At 38.4% G+C, this 20902-nt stretch overlaps 5 protein-coding genes across 9 annotated transcripts; 2 read left to right on the top strand and 3 right to left on the bottom strand.

The window, feature by feature from the left end:
• Positions 1-110: 110 nt before the first annotated feature.
• Positions 111-2046, bottom strand: LOC140036479 (probable receptor-like protein kinase At4g10390). 2 transcript variants are annotated; one of them, XM_072077950.1, is made up of 3 exons: positions 1919-2046; positions 1289-1790; positions 111-1137 (listed from the first exon to the last, which is right to left on the bottom strand). In XM_072077950.1, exons 2-3 carry the CDS (start codon positions 1755-1757, stop codon positions 365-367), a joined length of 1242 nt encoding a protein of 413 aa, XP_071934051.1. In that variant the 5' UTR covers positions 1758-1790; positions 1919-2046; the 3' UTR covers positions 111-364. The 2 variants fall into 2 exon arrangements, with proteins under 2 accessions (XP_071934051.1, XP_071934050.1); XM_072077949.1 differs by having other exon boundaries at positions 1289-1799; positions 1919-2042.
• A 2547-nt stretch (positions 2047-4593) lies between these two features.
• LOC113724775 (uncharacterized) lies at positions 4594-5957 on the top strand. 3 transcript variants are annotated; one of them, XM_027247654.2, is made up of 3 exons: positions 4594-4984; positions 5285-5386; positions 5668-5957. In XM_027247654.2, exons 1-3 carry the CDS (start codon positions 4732-4734, stop codon positions 5727-5729), a joined length of 417 nt encoding a protein of 138 aa, XP_027103455.2. In that variant the 5' UTR covers positions 4594-4731; the 3' UTR covers positions 5730-5957. The 3 variants fall into 3 exon arrangements, with proteins under 3 accessions (XP_027103455.2, XP_071934044.1, XP_071934045.1); XM_072077943.1 differs by having other exon boundaries at positions 4600-4984; positions 5285-5395; XM_072077944.1 differs by lacking the exon at positions 5285-5386 and having other exon boundaries at positions 4600-4984.
• Positions 5958-6202: 245 nt separating this feature from the next.
• LOC140036477 (uncharacterized) lies at positions 6203-10197 on the bottom strand. 2 transcript variants are annotated; one of them, XM_072077941.1, is made up of 9 exons: positions 9883-10197; positions 9373-9735; positions 9052-9160; positions 8847-8962; positions 8329-8448; positions 8041-8130; positions 7160-7311; positions 6588-6849; positions 6203-6505 (listed from the first exon to the last, which is right to left on the bottom strand). In XM_072077941.1, the coding sequence occupies exons 2-9, from the start codon at positions 9616-9618 to the stop codon at positions 6353-6355; spliced, it is 1248 nt and encodes a 415-aa protein (XP_071934042.1). In that variant the 5' UTR covers positions 9619-9735; positions 9883-10197; the 3' UTR covers positions 6203-6352. The 2 variants fall into 2 exon arrangements, with proteins under 2 accessions (XP_071934042.1, XP_071934043.1); XM_072077942.1 differs by having other exon boundaries at positions 10013-10197.
• A 308-nt stretch (positions 10198-10505) lies between these two features.
• On the top strand, positions 10506-13397 carry LOC140036478 (NADH dehydrogenase [ubiquinone] iron-sulfur protein 6, mitochondrial-like). The gene is made up of 3 exons (XM_072077945.1): positions 10506-11120; positions 12862-12946; positions 13113-13397. The coding sequence occupies exons 1-3, from the start codon at positions 10935-10937 to the stop codon at positions 13229-13231; spliced, it is 390 nt and encodes a 129-aa protein (XP_071934046.1). The 5' UTR covers positions 10506-10934; the 3' UTR covers positions 13232-13397.
• Positions 13398-13532: 135 nt separating this feature from the next.
• On the bottom strand, positions 13533-19768 carry LOC113724772 (uncharacterized). The gene is made up of 8 exons (XM_072077947.1): positions 19056-19768; positions 18569-18664; positions 17953-18069; positions 17567-17879; positions 16703-16793; positions 15343-15676; positions 14803-14951; positions 13533-14330 (listed from the first exon to the last, which is right to left on the bottom strand). Exons 1-8 carry the CDS (start codon positions 19365-19367, stop codon positions 13817-13819), a joined length of 1926 nt encoding a protein of 641 aa, XP_071934048.1. The 5' UTR covers positions 19368-19768; the 3' UTR covers positions 13533-13816.
• Between the last annotated feature and the right edge of the window lie 1134 nt (positions 19769-20902).

Genomic DNA, 20902 nt, shown 5'->3' with positions numbered 1-20902 from the left:
AACCCAGAAAAAGGGAGAAGCGAAGAAGCGTTTGTCAAAAATGGAAGCGTCGAGTGCAGTAAATCAAGTGATTGATTCCAGGTGAGGCTCCGAAAACAACCCAGTCCCTCTTGCGGTAAAAACGCTTGAGCAATATACTGTACATACCATTGAGCCTAATGTTATTCCTAACAAGAGTGCTTAATGTGCAATCTAAGTAGTAGTGGCGCGCCACCTGAGTGTTTTGCTCTTCCCCAACCCCAAAAAAACAAAAAGAAAGAGGAAAAATTGTTGGGGTAAGACAGAAGAAATGAAATCCTAGTATGGTATGGGACTTGGAAGTGTCATGTAGGAGGTGTATTAAAACTTGTTAGGCGTTGCATCACTAGGAGGAGGAGGAGGAGTAGTAATAGGAACTAGGAAATGGAAAGGAGGGAATATTGGTGGCGATGGCATTGAGAATATCGGAAGCTGAAGGCCTAAGGGCGGGAGAATCGCAAAGGCACATTGCTGAAATGGAAGCCATGACCTTGACTTGTTCCAACAATTCAGGATCGTCGCCTCGGAGAAGACGTGGATCCAGCAACTGGGGTAGCTTCGATGGATCCCTCAACGCGGGTGCAGCGATGGAAGTCAACTTGTGGCCGGTGCGGGAGCAGAGGGCCTCCCTCCCCGTTATGAGTTGCAGAAGGATAACTCCGAAGCTATACACGTCGTTCTTTTTGGAGGCGATCCCTGTCCTGAGGTAGTGAGGATCGGCGTAACCGGGAGACCCAAGCATCATTCTGCTGCTGCTGCTGCTGCTCATTGCAGAAGAAGATGAAGAAAAGGGCGGGAGCACCGAGGAAGCGAATCCCATCTTGGCGGATCCGAAATCGCAGAGTTTACAGTTGAGGTGGCGGTCTAAGAGAATGTTAGAAGCTTTGATGTCCCCATGAACTATCTGTAAGGGACACTTGTGGTGGAGATATTCCAAGGCCTGGGCAAGTTGAAATGCTATTTTGATGCGGCTGTTCCACGAAAGCCCACTCTCCTCCTCCTCCTCCTCATCTCCATCTGCTCCTGCTCCTGTTTTTCCTCCTCTTCTTGTTTTAGCTGTATGGAGTTTGTCTTGCAAATTCCCGTTGGGAACATACTCAAACACCAAAATGCTTTCTTCTGCGCCAAAAAAAAAAAAAAAAACCTTGATATTTCTGCACAAGTAATAATGGTAAGTCCGTCGAAACATATTCTTTTGAATTAATATTTTCTACAATGACGCTGCTATCAGCATTAGTATCTGGAGGAGAGGGGGAGGTTTACGACGTACCTGGATGATCAGAGTAGCCAAGAAGCTTGACGATGTTATCGTGTCGGAGGCGGAGGAGAATGTCCAGCTCCTGCTTAAAAACCCGATGAAGACGCTGGCTGCTGGTGGCGCCGTGGATCATCTTAATTGCCCCAAGGCTTGAATCCGGGAATTGGGAGAGATAAACGGTGCTGAAGCCTCCGGATCCAACCACCCGCGAGAAATTGGAGCTGAACCTTTCCAATTCATCCCAACTGAATTGACGAGGATGATTTTGATGAAGACCTTGCTTTCGTTGTGCCTCTTCTCCTTGGGAACGGGAAGCAGTAATGCTGGTAGCACTAGTACTGGTGACATCAGCTACTCTTTCTAAGCAGCGTTTGCGCCTGAGTTTGATGAATCGGAAACAACAAGCGAAGCAGGAAGAAGAAGAGGAGGAGGAGGAGGCGGCGGCCATAATGACAGAGGAGGAGGAGGAGGAGGCTTCCATGGCAAGTTTGAGGGGATTGGCTTCTTAATAGAGCTGCTTTCACTAATAATAATAATAATTAATACTAAGTCTCTATTTTGTTTTGTGATGAATAAGACTAGTAAGAAATGAAAGTGGGGACGGACGGACGAAGAGGGTAAAGGAAGCATCCATCAACTGACCAAGCAAGCAAGCAAGCAAAGGGACTGTCTCTCTGTATTGGCCCCTCCCCTCTCCACCCGTGCGGGTTTGACTTGATAATAAAACAGAACTGTGTGTCTCTAGAGAATCTTCGTCCGTCCTTCCTTGGAAGATGGAATTGAAAGAAGGGGCTGTCAGCTGTCAGCTGTCGGCTGTCGGTGGTATGGTAGCGGGGAGACTGGGTGCCGCCGGACGACGGCCGTCATGCTCATGCCGCCTGCAGGTCTGATAATTAGGAAGGATATTAATTTCTGGTGCCTGCCGGGTGGTGAGTCGGAGTCCTCCTCCTATTCTTGTCGGTTCCTCCGCTGGAGCAGTTGGAGTACTTGAAAACCTTTTTTTTTTTTTTTCTTTCAACCATCCAACAAAATTTAAATTAAACTATGTGACTTGTGTCTGTTCAATGAATATGAGATTCCAATTCAATTTAAGAAGCAAACTGGAATTGAATTTTTTTTTTAAAAAAAAAAAAAAACCCATGACTTGCCGAAGCAGTCAGACTTCAGAGATCGTTGCATCCTAACACTCATCAATTATTTGTTGTTGCGACGTTCTTGACCCCACGTACTATGCCCTTAATGTGGCCGTCGAGTCGAATTTTCCATTGATTGTAGGGCTGGCTGAATGCCTGAATCTGATCATTCCCACTTCTGAATTCATAAATGGGTTATTATCACTTTACCTTGAAACTATATCACTGCTATCATCAATTTACAGCCTAACGTTATCTTTTAGTCACTTTGCCCTCATAAGTAATTCAACTCAATATGTTAAAAAATTTTGGACAAAAATACCCTTTATTTTATAGCATTACTACATTATTATTATCACTTTATTCATTTAGATTATAGTGATACAATCAGTTTAGTTTCTAATATTATTTTTTAGGCATTTTACCTCATCGTTAATCTAACTAGTATGTTCAAAAAATTTTAAATATATTTACCTTTTTTTATATATAATTTAAAATAAAAATTTTGGAATGATTATTCTTTTTTTTTTTACTTTAATAGATCGAAAAACATAAAAATAAAGGGTTTTCTCAAATTTCTTTTTTTTTTTTTTACATTTATTATACTAGGAAAAGAAAAAGAGATAGGAAAGAAGGAGACAAAAAGTTAGATTTTGCAGAAAAAAAAATAAAGAAAAGTCTAACATTATCGTATTACTTTAAGGTTATCAAGATTAAAATTGGAATTTGGTGGTAAATAAAAAAGTGAAATAATTTTAAAAAATAAAAGTATTTAATTCTTTTTTATTTGTAATTTTTTAAAAAAGAATTGAACTCTCCCTCTTCCTCTCCCCCTCTCCATCTTTCTATATTTTTTTCAATATTAATAAAATTGCCAAGAAGAAATAAATTAATACTTTAACTTTTTTTTTTCTTAAAACTAAAAAGGAGAAGAGTCACTCTAAATTTTTTTATTATTTTTATTATGCAAAGAGGAGGGTATTTTCTTCTAAAGTTTTTTAACTTATTAAATTGGTTTAATGGTAGGATAAATTGTCTAAAAAATAACTTTGGGGGGTAAACTGATAATGAGACTATATTTTATTGGGGGTAAAGCGATAATAATTTTAAGGGTTAAACATGTCTTTTCACTTTAATTAACAAATTCCGTTATGTTTGACCGTTAGTTTTAGGGATAAAGTGATTAAAATATAACGTTAAGGGGGAAATTGATAGTAGTACCAAATATTAAGGGGGTAAAGTGATAATAACCCTTCATAAATGTACATCTCACTACTTCTTTTCCCCATTCAAACGGAAAAAAAAAAAAATCTGTTGTTGGGGGATTAATCAAAAATTTGTATTTTATAAGGAAGAAGGAAACGATTTTTTAAAATTTTTTTATTGGGAAACAACAAAAAAGTTAACAACGTATCTTTTTAAAAAGATTGAGATCTTAAATCTCATCCGTTCTTTGCTATTAAAAAAAAAATCCAAAGCAACGCTTATATAAAAAAAAAATGAAAGAGTTAAAGCAAACAATCAAAATGCTTTACAAATTAGTATAGTAAAACATTTATAAATTAATACTTGATAAATTGATAAATATTTATTAAATAATAATTTTTTTGATTCTGACTTGGACTAATGAGTTAAATTAATAATTTTGATAAAATAATAAGACAATAACTTTTTAATCCCATTCATAATATTAATTAATAATTCACTAAAATAACATACCATATTTTTCTAAAATGTGAGACTATTATTTTTGGTTTCTCTTAAAATTTGAATCTCATCTCTAATTTTTAATTTGATTTTTCATATTCATTTAGTAAAAGGGGAGTGGACATTTATCATACGGCAGTATTTCTAAATCTTCTTGACCTCTTTGGTAATAGGAAAATGATATCAGTTATTGATTGATTTATATTCAAGAACCTAGTAGATATAATATGAATTCATTAATATAATAATTTATAGTTTTATGAAACAAAACAAAATAAAACTTTAGTTGATTAAATGAATGTTTCTTTGAATTGTAAATAAATACACTCCATAAATTAATAAATTATTAATTTATCGACTAACTAATACCTTTTTAAATTAATAGAGTTTGTAAGATTGTAAAATTAAGGGTAGGGATAGAGCGTGCGTGACATACTAAAGAAGGAAGGTTAAATTGACCGGTTATTATATTGAAGGACCGGGTTTGGGTGCCAGTGCGTTTGAGTAGTTACGACACCTGACTTTTAAAGGGTCCGGGGCAGGGAGCTAGGGTTGAAGTTGAGCCAGGCAGGCGCAGCGTGGGAGGGGGTTTTGTTGGGTTCGTTGTTATCAGAGATGGCAAAATTCAACGTGGTTCAGAAGCAAAGGAGAGCTGCAATTGCAGAGCGGAAGAGGGCAGTACAGGGGGACCCGCTAACAAAAAAGCTGAAGCACAAACATCCACCGCTTTCCATCTCAGGCAAGCGGAAGCGCAAACTTTTCAAGAAATGGCGCAGGGACCAAAAGGCGGCAGCAGCAGCTCTGACCACCGCTATGCAGGATGTCGAGATGTTGGCTGTTGCTCATAATGATGATAATGGTTCTGGTGGTATGTATTATACTACTGTGTTTTTGGGATTTATTTTTTTTTTCTCGTCTTCAATTTCACGCCCTTAGGTTAGGTTAGGTTATGATTCCTCTCTTTTTTCTTTTTCTTTTGATTATTCCTCCTTTAGAATCTTTGAGATATGATATAGCTCTGCTTCCACACAAATCTCATCACTTTTCCAATTAACACAACGTAGATCATTACAGAGCGTAGTAGGGAAGGAAGGGGAAGGCGTGGGGTGGGTTGATCTTCTCATCACTTTCTAATTAATACTACTTTGGATTCCACCGTTCGCAACAGGAACTTCCCAAGATGATGCCAACAAGCAGGCGGCTCCTAAGAAGTTTCACTTTCACATGAAGAAGAGTCCAAAGTATAAAGCAGGGCGCTTCAAGAAAAGAGGTCGGCTCGGTTCGGCTCCTCCTCGCTTCTTAGTTGCTCTTGCTCCTCATCGTCTTTTGCAGACTCATAATTTACTTTTTCCTTTTACTAGACACAAATCTCATCTAGTTAGAAGAAGACTTTTCGACTGGCTTTTCTGTTCCCATGATTCTTTTCCATAGGCCGCTGGTTGATCCGTTTCGAAATGTTGCCAAATTGAACGTATATGCAAAGTACACTCAAGTTTCTGTTTCTCTGTCTGTGCTCTAACTGACTCAAAATGTATGGGGTGCCTTTTGCAGATAGGAACAGAAAATCTGATAAACGAGCAGCTCAAGCCTCAAAGGATGCCATGGAGGAGTAACCATTTCTTAGATCTTTGCAGAACACCGGTAGATCAGAGACTAGAAAATAGATTCCTTTCCCGCTTTAGTTTTATTCAACATTTTATGTCTTCACCTGCAGATCATCTGTTGATATCGAGTGTGTTGGGATAGAGTATTATTTAGAATAATTATTGTAATACTTTTTTTGTGATGTGATGTATGTGAGATAAAAAGTAATTGAAAATATAAAAAAGTGAATTTAGAAATGTGTTTACGATCCAAGCGAAATATTATTTGAGATAAATTTGCAATCGAAATATGCTCGATGTTTCTTTAGATCTCAGATGTCATTTCTGCACATTCTCATTTGATGATGGTTGTATCACTTGTATGACACAGAGGAAGACGTGCAATTGTTGGCCAAAAAATTTTATTGACACGCACATGATGACGTATTCACCCCATTCTTCCCGCAATGTATAATCAAACACCATAAAATAAGCCATGGGGCTGTTGTGAACAGGTGTTTAATCATATCAATTAACAGAAGAAACATCAGATTTTACAGCAAAAAACTTAAAAAGTGGTCCGCGGCGCGAAGCCAGCTATGAACTACAAATGGGTCTCTGAACCTTCAGCGAAGACGGCAAGAATCAAATAGCTACCTTCTAAACATGCCCGAACTTTGAAGCGTTTTACAGTAGTCTGCAATGACGGCAGAATTCTTGATCATGTCCCATATTTTAGCAGAATTCTTCAACCAATCACGCTCAGACACTGTCCTCGAGAACGAGGAGCCACTCATGGATAGAACCTAAAGAATAGACCAATATTAGCTTTGCATCCTTAGAAATGATACACGAGAGAGAGACAGAGACAGAGACAGAGACAGAGACCTCATCCCTTAACTTCCAAATCACAGAAATGTAGCTTTCATACTGTGCCCAGGGGGAGTCATCTCTATTCTTGCTTGGAACTAGAAACAATTTTAGTGCTGCAGAATCTGTGCCATCATTTTGACTCTTGATTGCGGAAATGCTGTTCTCCTTTGATGCATTTTGGCATTTAAGCCTCACAAAAGATGATGGGTTAAAACACTGTTGAAGTGCCTTCCTTAGTTGTGCAGCATTATGCGGATTAACATCTTTGTCACGCAGTCTACATGAAGTGATAACAAACAATAGCTCATGCTATCATTCAATTTCAACACCCAATAAGCATGGAAAAGGAGAAAAGGTTAAAAACAATCTGCAAAAGAGGTGGTGGCACAGACACCTCCTTTTCTGTTGGTAAAGCTGTATGATAGGCTATCCTGCAATTAGATTAAGGACAACTACACTGATATCTCCATAACCTCGTTTCACGCATAAATTTAGCAATGAAATTAAGTACTAACTAGCCCCAAACAGGATAATTCTTTCCATAAAGCTTCCCTTTGGAAAACAACTTTGATGTAAAACAAACTCACTTTGTTTGCACAAAAACTGGCGCTGCCATATACTCTTTTCCCACTTCCAGAATTTTATCTTTGTTTTCTTTTTCAGAGATCAGACTAGAGCCATGCGGATGCGAAAAGGACACTGAAGACGGATCAGGTATACCATGCTTCAACAAGTCCACCTGCAATTAAAAATGAACCATTTCTTTAAAATGATACCAATGCAAAAATTTAGATTCCCAAATCTGATGAAGCAAATAAATTTGTTAAATGCAGCTCACACAAAAGAAAAAGTAAGCGAGGAAAAGGAAAAGCTCAGTTCCTAATAGCAGGATTGACGATCATAGCTGGTCATCTAGAGCTAAGATATGATGATGTTCAACCAGGTGGGAAGATGATCAGACTTCACAGTTTCCAAGGCAAATGCATAAAAGGTAGGAAACCCAACGTTTTTTTTAAATATAAATTTGCCTCCAGTTCGCTTTCTCTCTGCAAACAACTATTGCAATTTGGTATAAGAGAAAATACAGAATACCAACTTCACTTCCGTACACATGCCCCTCCAACATTATATTAACATATATGGTCAAATAGCGAAGTTCAGATGCATTTCAGATATTTTAATCGCAATAATGAACAAGTTCCTACCACTGAAAAACTTCCAGAAATGTTCAGACTATATTCTAAAATGGGGGCAACCTTTCAAGAGTGTACTCTAAAAGGTAGGAACTAGAATAGTAGACAATGTTCAAGGTTTTGTATATTCAAAAGTCATTTTCTCAATAAAGAATCTAGCAAACTACCAAAAGTGCTCAGCAAACATAAGCTTCAGATATTTAGAAAGCAATGCTCCAATCGGAACAAGATTAAGCGCAAGCAACATTCCAAAATAGAAAGAGAAAGAAGGATACCGTTGACATTAAGCGCCACATGCTAAGATCATGAACTCCCTCAGATACCACCAGGATAATGTGACAAACTGATGCAAGAAAAACACCAAGCTAGAAAGATTCCTTGCAGCACCGACAGGAAAAAGAAAAATTGCTTAGACTTTTTTTTTTTTGTTTAAACTTCAAAACTGGTAGTGTAATTATCGATTCAATCTTACACTATATCTTGGCATCAAAATTAAGATAGGAACATTATGTCTCAATTACGTTTATTTAAACTAAGACTACTACTTGATGTCTCAGAGTTACCTGAACGGTCATCAGTTCTTGAGCTAATTCAGCAGATAGTGATTCACCACTTATCACAGAGATCGTAGATGAGCCATCAGGTCTAATCATCTCGGCCAAAACAGAAGGACTAAACACAGGCTGTACAGCACAAGGACTAATTAGAGAATGGAGAAACAACAGTCAGACTGTGCTACCAACCAGCTATGCACCACTTAAAAAACTTTAGTTGTAAAATATGTAAACGTAACATTTAATGATTCTATGGCACCAAACTGGAGAACACAAGAAGATTCTTGACTGATGGATCATTAAGTATCTGAGTATGGAAAGATATTAGCAAAGCGAGTAGAAAAAAGTCAAAAGAGAAATATTATAATGATTTGGAAAACTTGTCTAACTATAACCTCCCCTCCTATCTTACTTGGCAAGTTATAGTGGATATCCTATCTAAAATTTTCTTCTAATCTAATTGTTAAAAAGAGAAAAACTAGTGAAGGCAGAAAAGAGGGAAATGGTGGGTGTTAAAAGTAGCGGACCTGAGTATCAAGAAGTATGATACGTTCGGAGGAGATTCGGGGTTCAATCCCAAGAGTGCAGTGCTTTGCCATTGCCTTAGTTTCTTCAGTTTCAATTGCAAATGGAGGCAGCATTCCTGAGATGGCCACCATCACTTGTTCATCAGCATAAAGTTGACGACGAGTAACAGAATACAGAGCAAGTAAAAGGGTGGATGATGAGTACCGGGTGAGGTAGGATCATATCCATATATTTCGTTCAAGATGGTGGACTTGCCAGCACCAGGAGGACCGATTACTCCAACCACCGTAAAATCAGTATTGTCAGTCAGAAACTGCGAAAAAAGATTAAATTTTTTTTTTGGTTTTCCCCTTTTGGGTGTGAGAAAGCCCCGAACGAACAGAAAAAAGGAAAAAAAAAAAAAGCAAAAGAATTTTTGCCTATATATATCTTGTATAGATGAAAAACTTAGCCGCTTTTTTTTTATTATTATTTATTTTTGAAGGACGATAACAGTAGAAAGGGTGAGTAGAGTTGGTATCTTACTGGAAGGAATCTGTCGGGGTTGAAATCCCAAGAATCGGAGAGGAGATTAAGAGATCCGATGGACGGAAGGCGAGATCGAAGCGCCGCTGGTGAATCATCTTCGGCGGTACCGCCGGGGCCGACAACCGCTCGGCTAAATTTGCCGGCGGCAACAAGACCAGGCTTGGCTAATAGGATTTTGGGAGCAGCTTGGTGAGAGGAAGGGTGTGTTGATGGATTTGAAGCGACACCCGATCCCCCTGCCATTTGTTTCAATCGCTTGTTTTCCCCCACTTTTATTGGGGCCGGGGCACTTCAATCGCTGATGAATTTTATTTATTATTTCAGATTCTTGGATGGATGATCTTTAATATTAGTACAAGACTGCAGCAGAAGCACTCGGGCCCGTGAGAAAAAGATAACATACGAGTCCGTTAAACGTATATAGATCATGAAAATGAACAGATTATAAGAAGACTAGCGGAATTCCCTTTTTAATTTCACACTCAAATAGCCCCATGCTGTTGTTACCTATGCAAACATTTTATCAAAGGTTTCTGGAAATCCTTCGAGTGCGCTGGCAAGGAGCTGTTCTTCCAAGTTCCAACTACAACTACTAACAAGTTTCTGTTTGAAGGTAATTCAAAGTACAACGATTTACCTTCCCGCCACTCTATGGCATTTCCCATTGAGATTTGGCAAATTTTTGATTATAAATAAAGTGGGCTCTCTAGTCTCGTCTCTACAAACGCCTTCTCCATCAATTCATTCAAGCTATAAAACTTTTTTTGAGTCCTCCTCCACTCCACTGTGAGTAGTGTGGATTTTGAAACTTCCATGGGTTGTTGGAACGACGAACTTATAAAGAAACTCCTCATTTAAGATATTTTTATTGGCTGAGAACTAGTACTACTAGGTATCAAGCCAAACATGTCATTTCGATACGTAACTCATTTTTTTTCCCCGAAATTAGGATTGTATGGAAAGTTGGAGGTGGGCCTCTAGACCATACAAATATGTTACTACGTCTTCAATAGTTAATTCCGGATGTAGACATTATTATTTCATTGCTAGTATTTATGATTAATGCATATATTACTCTTAGGGGGTAGACGAGTTAACTCAAGTCGAACACCATACTCAAACTGAATATTCTAGTGCTCAAAATTCTTTGATTATTTTATGAAGATTGAAACTGTGTGCAACTTTGGTTTAATCGAGCTAAACTCAAATAAACTTTTATAGAGCTGAACTTTTTTATTCAATCGAATTAAAGTCAAATTTGAGTAGCTTGAGTATTTTAATTTATACCAATCAAGCTAACCTTGAACCGAGTTTAAAAAATTATTAAATGCAAAATGGTGTTTAAATTTGATTTGATTAATTAACGAACCAAAGTTCGAGCTAAAATCCATTGGAGTATCTGAATAATTTGTTGGTTAGTCTACGGCGAAAAGGACTCGGGGGTTGGAGCTTTGTGCGTCTCCTCCGCTGTGGTAATACTTTCCGGGAGGAGTGCTTCGAATGCGGATGTACTTAGGGCAAAATTGAATAATAATAATAATAATAGTTCCAGAAGACAAATGGCAGCAGCGATTCTCGGAAGAAAGCAGGGATTAGCAGCCATGGCTTCCAATCTCGTGAGAAGCGTCCTAACTCGACCGTCCTCGTCCTCTTCCAATTTGGTGGGTTCTGGCCGGAGAAGTCTGACCGCCGGCGGCGCAGTGACCAGCGAGATCATCACCACCCACACTCAGAAATGGATGCAGGTGACGACTCCGCTTTTAATTCGAATTCTATTCGTACTTATTTATGTACTTGAAATAGCATATATACGTTTTAAAGATCCCTAATTCAATCCTTCCTTCCTATCTCCTGCTACTGCTTGGTATGAATTGCAATTTTTTTTTCCCTCTCCATGACATACTAGCAGTATGTTAATTCAGAAGCGAAGGCCCAATGTCTAATTGTTCCTTTTTATTTTTTTTGCCCGTAATTTTATGGAGGGATTAGTTGCTCAAATGGTCCAAAATCGATGTGACGGTGGTATTAAAAATTGTCTCATCTATTATGGGTGTGAAAGGAATGAAATTGGATGGTAAACATCACCACTACGAGTTTCATGAACTAAGGTCGGGCAGAAGAATAACAGAAACTATATTCGTTTCCGTTTTCTTACATTCTTCTCCAGTTCAAAGCTATGTTGTCCAAAAACTTTCCTTTCTCCTTCATTGCACATGATGCTTAACACAGGAACTGGCAAGCTTATGTATCTTCTGAGCATTTCATTATTGAAAGACAAGGCTACAAACAAGTTGTTTGCTTTCTTGACCGTCTTCTAACTTCCAGTTGCTTGTTGGATCAGATAACTTGAATTTCTGTAATGCTGTCCTACCGATAATACAACTCTTCTCAGGACTTAATTTGCAAGAGGTTGTTTCATTCAAGTCTTGTATTTGTTTTCTTCCCTTGGGGCTTATAGTCATCTGCATTTACTAGTCTTGGTAAACAATCTTTTCATTCGGCATGTGTTATGAGGTCAAAACACTTGTTTACAAGCTGCAGAAAAAATTGAGCCTTTGTATCCATGGGAATAAGCCTCACTGCCAACCCATGCCTCAATAGGGACTTCTCCATCTTTCTGAGAAAGGTTAACTTATCAACCTTTTGTGCTTCTTTTCAGGCTGAAAAAGTCCTCAATCCTAGCTCTTTGACAAAGCTTTCCTCAGAGAAGCTGAACCAAATAATGTCTCCGTCTGTGCATTCCAATTTAGTTCAGTTATTGGGGCATATGAATAATCCTTTACCCTGTTCTTTTCTTTTTCAAACCTTTTTTTCCTGGATCTGTTACAACACTAATGACAAGGCAATCTATAATACTCTGGCAATTTCGGGTGTAGTTTTGATACTTTGTGGAACTTATGGTAGTCAACGTGGATTCTAGACATGACATCAAAACATTATAATATTGTCAAATGGGGTTGTAAAAGAAGTATTTTAGCAGGGTGGTGGAAATGGAAATTGCAAAGTTCTCCTAAGATGGAAAATGCCAAGTTGTTTCAAGAAAACGTAGCCATTGTATTTTTTAACCTGGATTGCAATCTAGTGATATATGTAGAGTCCTCTTGTAATCTCGGATCATGGGAAGGATAGGAAGAAATGATCATGCTACTTCTTGTTATCGTTACTATTTGCGTGAATGCATGCCTCTTATTGGACTGCAAACCTGCAAATATTACACTGGACATTTACTTGGAGTTTCTGATATTTTTCTGGTTATGACAATTCACGATAAGGCCAGAATATTTATTTTTCAAGCTTCCTTTCTATATGGGCTGTATTTGAGGGCGTATTTTTTTGGCCCTTTTTGTTACTAAACATTCTTAGCTCGTAAGTGGCTCTTGTGATGGCAATTGGCATATGCTCATGTAGGGTATTGTTACTTAACTGGTATTTGTACTTTCGAATTACTGGTGCATATGCTTACTTTTCTCGCTGGTCCTTGTCCAGGATACAACTCAGAAATCTCCCATGCAGTTGATCAATGAAGTCCCCCCTATTAAGGTTGAAGGCAGGATTGTTGCTTGTGAAGGAGGTCAGTCTGTTTTTATTATCCAAATCTTTCCTTTTGAGACTGTTCGTCAAAGCATTGATTTCCATTCAGCAAAGTATTGGGTTGGGATGGAAAAGTTAAACAGCTATTGATCTTTGGTATCTTTTCAACTATTGATTATTCTAATTCATCGTTTATCTGGATGCAGACAGCAACCCTGCGCTTGGGCATCCGATTGAATTTATATGTCTTGACAAGGAGGAGCCAGCCGTGTGCAAGTATTGTGGGCTGCGATATGTTCAAGATCATGGCAGTCACCATCACTAGTATCAAAATGATCCTTGCGATCACTCGAGAAAAAAAGGGATTTGATTTGTTTGAATGTTCTTGTGACCTTTCTCATTCACAGTTTTATCCCCCTCTTGGTGTAATAAATAAACCGACCCTAGCTACATAACTGATCTAGACGTCATTTTATGCTCATTTCATTCAATGCCGTTTCTTTTTCATTAAAGTAAACAAGAATCAACATGATAAATAATCTTTCGAGATGCAAACACCAAGAAAGGGACCCAGATGTCAAATGTAAACACAAAATAACAGGTAAAAAAAAAATCCAAATTCCAGGTTTCCAGTAATGGGCAATGATAAAATTATATTGGAAGTGATGAAAGGGCGAGAAGGGTAGCAACAATATTGTAAACCTATTCAGTAGCCCTAAACAGGAGACGTCATGATTGGTATTAATTGGCCCGGAAGTTACACTGCTCCAAAACTGCCTCATCTACTGAGGACAAAACAAATGAGAACAAATTACCCAGTAAAAAAAAATGGTGACCAAGTAATTTTTCTGTCGAATAAATTACTAGTCCATCAAGCATTCCCTAATTCGTCAAATAAATTACCAGTCCATCAAGCATTCCCTCCCTCGTCAGTAGCTAATTTCCTTCTCTGTTGATGTTCAGCAACTTTATAATCCACTACTTCTCGAAATAAATTTGGATCCAACACACAGTTTTCACTACCATAGACTGCAGCTTGAACACTTGCCATCAACTTTGCAATTTCCCTTCCTGAAAAGCCCTCCGTCTTTGCAGCAGCTTCCCTCAAAATGTCATCTGTTAAGCCCTTGATCTCTATCTTTTGCTGTTGCTTGCGGAAGAAATTGGAGAACAAGCCTGATTTTCTTTCTCCAGCCTGAGCTATATACTTGTCAAGGTAGAGCTTGAGCATCTTGAAGCGTTCATCTTCACCAGGCAAAGGAAATTCCAGAACTTCATCAATGCGGTCAGCCACAGCAGTGTCAAGATCTCCTGGACGGTTAGTTGCCAAAGCAAGAACTATGTCTTTGGACTGGTCACCTGTGCGGAACAGAAGGGCATTGAGAGCACTCCTTTGAGCTTCACTCATATATATTTTGTTCCGCCTGAAAATTTGGACCAAAAATGGGAAAGAACAAGGTTCAATTGAACGGGAGTTTAGATGTTCAAATCATAATTCGACAAACTCCATAGCTAAGAGGGACTAAATTGTAGAAGACAAATTTAGCAACAAGATATTAGAAGGAAGATGAATTATTGCTCTATGGAATACAAAACTTCAGTGTTTTACATGCACCTATATCAATTTAAAGCATCTGAGTTCTGAGAATATTTGTCAAATTACCAGCTTGTCTTCAAATTATGTACAATGAAGAAGGATCCCTCCAAACCCTAATCAATGTACCAGCTATCGGTAAAAAAACTTCCACCCACCATGTTAAACATCAACTTCAATATAAAACCAGATGGTATCCTTCTGTAACCCACCAATTAGCTTAGAGAGTTTATTTCCCCACTAGGTGCACAAGAAAAATCATCACCATTGAGAGCCCAAAGTAAAAGGCAAACTGTACTTACTCGCACAAAAATGCATCTGCTTCATCAATGAATAGCAATAAACCCTTCTTCGACTTTTTCGACCAATCAAACAACTGATGTATTTTAGTAACAGCCTGCGACCCCAGTGGCGCAACATCTCCTCCAGTCATCAATGCATAGTCAAGACCCTAAATGTATATCAAACAATTATTAGAAAACACAGATTGAGCCTCTAGGTTTTTCACTATGTCTCTTATTTTAATTGCAACAAGTGGAGCATGCAACCAGAAGTAATTGTAACTTATTGATTTAATCCCCAAGAAAATAAACCAATGTCCACATAAAGCAATATAACCTTGTTTACAATTTTCTAAGCAGTGGTCCATGAATGTAACTTTCAATGTAAACTATCAATAAACTATCAAAAGTACACGTGATATATGAAAATCATAGCGTTTACACCAAAGACAAAGTTGAGAAAACATTTAATAGATAAAGAAATTGAGAAAGCAGATTATAGTCAAAATGATTTTCTAATCATAAGAAGAAACTACGAAATAAAACCCAAAGTTCACATACAGATCTCTGAGCAAGCTCTCTTGCAGCCATCGTCTTTCCTGTTCCTGGAGGGCCATAGAAAAGCATGTTTCGGAATGGTGCTTGATGTGATTTCGTGTTTGCAGTTGCACTAGCCAACTGCTGGATTCGTTTTCGAAGAGAAGGGTTTAAAACAACATCACCAAACCCATTTCCTCTTTGAGAAGTAGATTGTTTACCAGCACCATGAGAGATAGTACTCATCGAGCGGGAAAACAAGCCTGACCACGGGTATTTACCCCTGGAAGATTCTCTGATCAGTGAGGGTTGTCCTAATATTCTGTCAACATAACTCCAGATAACTTTCGCACCTTCTCTGCAATTGAAAACACAAAAGTCCAATAGACATGTCAGAGGAGGCTAGTGCCAATTTAAGAATTCTCTAGGGAGAGCAGTCTAAAAATTGTTCAAGAAATGCATGAATTTAAATGTATCAACTATCACCAGTTATGCTACTATATCATCAACAAATTTCTTTTTGGGCACGACCAACATCTAATCCATGTAATAACTGTCACTAAATAATTCCAGCTTACAAAAGCAGTGCCCAAAAAAAAGGAAGAAAGAAAGAGGAGTAGACAGGTATAACAAATATCACTAAACTATATCAGTTTATCTAACCACAGCCATTTGAGCATTGGGAACAAAGAAAGAAATGAGGGACGGGTGTAACAGGATGCAGAGATACACAAGTAGACAACAATTCTGTTGCAAGTGTAAATGCTGGATTGCTTGTTCATATAGTCTCCTGCATAATAAATCCTACCAGACAGCCTTCACAAACCTGGTTCGTGTTTCATTTAAAACTGCATAGAGAGCTTTTGGCATACAAGTAAGGAATTGTGCATCAGTGGCCTTTTTGTCCAAAAAAAATGAGTATGCAGCCAGCATGAAGGATGATTCAGCAGGCACAAATGCAGTTGTTAATATGCTCAATCAAGTTACTGCAATATAATCTGTTTAGTCTTCCACTTAGGCCCAGCTAACGCAAAAGTTCTCCAAAAGCAAGTAATAGTTTCATTAAGGATAAGCCTTTACAGCCTATGTATGTCAAGGGACGTACTTATGATAAAATTAGTCATAAAATAATTTTGCCCAATAAAGACCAATGTATTCCAAAAGCTAAGCTCATATTTCTACTAAATTATTCAAAAACCAATATTTAAAGCAACGCGCTCAGAAGAAGATGAGAAGATCACCACCAACACCTATATGTAAAACAATAATATTGTATAGGACAAAATTTGCAAACTAATATATATCAAGTTTAACATTTCAAAGGTGGCAAAATACATGTGCAACAATTGAGGAATTGTGTTTGCATATAATAACAGATCAATACCTTGTAGTGTAGACCCCAGCTGCAAGGGCCGTCACACCCCCAACTACTACAACCAGCTTATTTTGGTCTGTTAGTATTGCCCTCAAGCCACCTACAACAAATTTACAGTTGGTACCAGTCAAGACAAATGCTCAAACCCAACTAATATTTCTACCTTCACTCAAAACCATTACCCACAAATTGATAAGAAATAAGTCCCCAAAAGGACACTTTATGCACCACGCAAATAATTAATTGCTTCATAATGGTATAAACAATCATCTAAATATTGCTCCTCTAAACTATAATGGTTCCTTAAACATCAACAGTGAATCTGCATTCTCTCACCCCAAAAATGGCATATCAAAGTAAGAGACAAAAAGGGAGTAAAGATATTTCTACTATTCTAGAAAATATAGCAGATGTCAAGAAAGTATCCTAGAAAAAGGTGCAAATCTAAATATACTACATTTGGCAAGCACATAAAGAAATGACCATGTGTAAGGATGAGATTAAAACTGCATAACTTGTACTGATCACGCATGAATCCAGACTCTGCAAATTGACATTTCTAACTGCGTCTACTACATTGTAAGTTTGTAATCACTCAAACATGGCTCTCAACAAAAGCCAGAAACTGCACGTGCTGCTCATTCTTATGTCCAGCTCTCTAATTGCAGCCAACCAAAACCTCAATCAATTGAAAAACTAGACCCATATTAGAAAAAAGAAATATTTGTTTAAAGGAATATTGTCAACCTCAACCAGCAGAAATTCCAACACTTGATATACAGTATAGGAAGCACCTAAAGCAAGCAGTGGCACACCAAAACATTGTAGCCAATTTTAGAGATCAATGTGATGTTAAAGTCAGTCTGACAGAACCTCCAATGTGATCAAATGTTGTGTTGATGGCAGCAACCCATTTTTCTCGTTCTGCATTAGCACGTTCAACTAGCATCCTTCTATTGACATCTTCAGCAAGTTTTGCTTCATGGGCTCTTCCCTCTGCTTCTGCCATAGATCTCACCCTGATAGTCTCTCGTTCTATCTCAGCCTTCTCCCTCTCTGTTTGCCTACGCTGTGCTTGAATTTGTTCTTCAGTTGCTCGTCTGGCTGCTTCTTGTCTCATAGATGATTCCTCTTGCATTTTGACTAACTCCTGGTTTCGGGCCCGTTGATGTTCATTTTCTGCCTGTAACAACCTGGGAAATGTTATACATCTCAAGATTACAAGAAAGACATGACGATAAAAAAATGTCAGAAGATTCACATGCCTGCATCCTTTTCCTAGCCAACTCATCCTCATAACGGGCCATCTGAGACTTAATCTGTGCTTGTTGCTGTGCTAACTTCTTCTGTTCATCATAGACTACCCTTTGCCTCTCCTGCAAGGCTAGAAGGTCAATTTTAATATCCTTTATATTCCTCTCAACGTAATAAAGATGGCATATACCAAAAGAAACAGAGATCACAGGATTGAACAGCCATAGACACAGAAACAATAAATTGGTAATGATATGCAATGCTACACAGAAACATCAATAGACAACAGACAATGGGGCAACTAACAATTAGAGCAATCTTCAATGTCATTAAATCACCTTCTGATGAAGATGACCATCTTCTGCAAAATCATGACCACTTTGTAATTGTTTATAACAAACGTAAAAGGGCCTGGACAAGTACAAACTATTCATGCCCCAGGAAAGGGGAATGCTGAAGAAAAAATGGCTGATTCTGTTAATTGTCTGTTTCTGGACACCCGTATCCTTCTACTGAAGGCAGTTAATTAGATACAACCCGGATAAAAATGATTAAAATGTCAAGATTGAGTGGAGAGGTGAAAATACAACAGATCAAAAGGGGAAAGGCAATCGATCTTACAGTTTCAGATTGTGCTTGTAATGCCTTAAACTCAGCTGCTTTGGCAGCCAACTCAGAATGCCTTGTCTCTTCTTGCTTCTTTATCACCTCGAAGACCTGCATAAAAGGCAACCCTGTATCAATTTAATATGCTGCTCCACACAGTAACATCAACAACAGTTACTAAAGAGGATGTCTTTTGCAAACAATAACTCCATTATATTCCCCCGGACAAACCCAGAGGGAAAAGGAAAAACTATCCCAATGCGAAAAACCAAGTACTGAAATTAATGACTGATTGAGTCAGGACACATCAATTAAACTGAAATTGACTTTGGCAACAACCGCAAGGCGCACAAAAGCACGCCAAATGGTTTAGTTCAATATCCAAGGTTTTTCAGCCTTACCAACAACAACCCCCCCCCCCCCCCCCAAACCAACAAAAAAAGAAAAAACTGAAATTGCAACAAAAGAAAGAAAGGGTAGAAAGTGGGAAAGTAGTAACGACCTTTTTGGCTTGGGAGGAGGTAGTAATTTCCCTTAAAGCCTTTGCACCTCTTTCCAAAGCCTCGGGATCGAAGCCAGCGGAAGTAGTTCTGGGATAATCATTGCGAACCCTGGTCGGTTCTGGAGGAGGGGGCTGAGGGGTCTTGGCACCAGGGGATTGAGTCTGAGGAGGAGGAACAGCAGTTGAAGTAGTAGAGGAAGTAGAAAAAGGAGAGAAATTGAATGGGCCATCGCAATAGGCGCGGTCTACACCAAAAGCTGCAGAAGCAATGGCCGATAATAGTCCAGACACAGTAGCACTGCTTCTTGTCATCCCTCTTTCTTGTTAAGTAATACTTGATGACTACTTTGATTCTGTTGTTTTTACAGAATCGCAGCTTTGAGAAAGGGGGGCGCGGGTGTTGGGCAAGATGAGATATTTAATGAGATTTCAAAGGTTTTTGGTAAAATGGCTTGATCAACAAGAAATACAGGTTTCCTCCTCTGCAGCAGTCGCCGCTCTCCACAACCCTCCAATTGCATTTCCCATTTGCTACTCTTCTTCTTCGTCTTCTTCTTATTCTTATTCTTCTTCTTTTCAAAAAAAAAAAAATAATAATAAAGAGGAGAAACAGGTAAAGTAGGAAGGTTGGGGAAGAAGTTTCAGGGTTTATGTAGGGTTTCTGATTTTCCACATTTTTCTTTTCTTTCTCCGCACAACAGCAAACTGATACTGGCCGCCCTTCTCCTTTTCCACTTCCCATGGGTGATTTTGTGTTTATCCGATTATACCCTTCCCCCATCGTAGTAAAAAATTTTCCCCATCGAGTTTCCCCATCGAGTTCGTAAATTTTTTATTTACCCACACACTATATATATATATAACAAATTATCTGGTTGGCCACTAAACTTTTGCAATCGCCGAGTTTTGGTTACTCAACTATTAAAAGTCTGACTTTGACCATTAAAATATATAAGGGAAAAATGCACTTTTCATCCTCAAAGTTTGCGGGGTTGACCAATTTCATCCTCAAAGTTTAACCCCAAACACATTTCATCCTCAAAGTTCCGTAATTTTGACCAATTAAGGACAATTGACGGGAAATATCCAATTGACTGTTACAACCAACGGTTTTACCCAACAAAAAATGGGTAAAACCGAATGGAGCTAACTTTAAAGGAACAAATGCAACGGACGGACGAAAAGCTCCATTGTTGTCCTTTTTCCCTCTGCCTTTGAACCCCAAAAATTTTTTTGCCAATCTTTGCAGCTTTAAACATTTCATCCTTAGAGCATCTGGTAGTGGAGCTCCCTGTGCTCTCATTTTTGCCTAAATGAGGAGCAGAAGTTCTGAAGTCTCCAGTGGTTCATCGACTCCATTCTGCAACTGTGGGTTAAGAACAAAAATGAGCACCTGTTGGCGCGGCGAGAATCCGGGAAGAAGATTCCTTGGTTGCTCTCTGTGGCCGGTAAGAAATATTTGTCTAAAAATGTTGGTCCTTCAATGTGTTAATTTAGCTAACTAATTTCTTTGAAATGTCATTATTGTTATACCAGAGACCCGAGAGATGCAGGTACTTTGAATGGGTTGATGAGCCAATTTGTCCAAGAGGGAGAGTTCTTATTCCCGGTTTGCTGAAAAAGATTAACAAAATGGAAGAACAAGTTGAAAGAATGCGTAAGAGGGAGAAATTTTTTATTACGATAATTGTGCTTTTGGTGGTTTTGCTAGTACTGAGTTGGAGCAGTAAAGGCGAGGGAAAAGTAAAGGGAGGCAAGTTGCTGCTAACATTGGAGTGATTTTGCTAAAATTGCAGAAGAACATTTTGAAGCTGGCTGTGTTTGTTGTTGGAACGAGAGTTGCATTT

Source organism: Coffea arabica, chromosome 2e, assembly GCF_036785885.1.
Source record: "Coffea arabica cultivar ET-39 chromosome 2e, Coffea Arabica ET-39 HiFi, whole genome shotgun sequence".
Taxonomy (NCBI): domain Eukaryota; kingdom Viridiplantae; phylum Streptophyta; class Magnoliopsida; order Gentianales; family Rubiaceae; genus Coffea; species Coffea arabica.
This window is presented reverse-complemented; position numbering and strand designations above follow the sequence as displayed.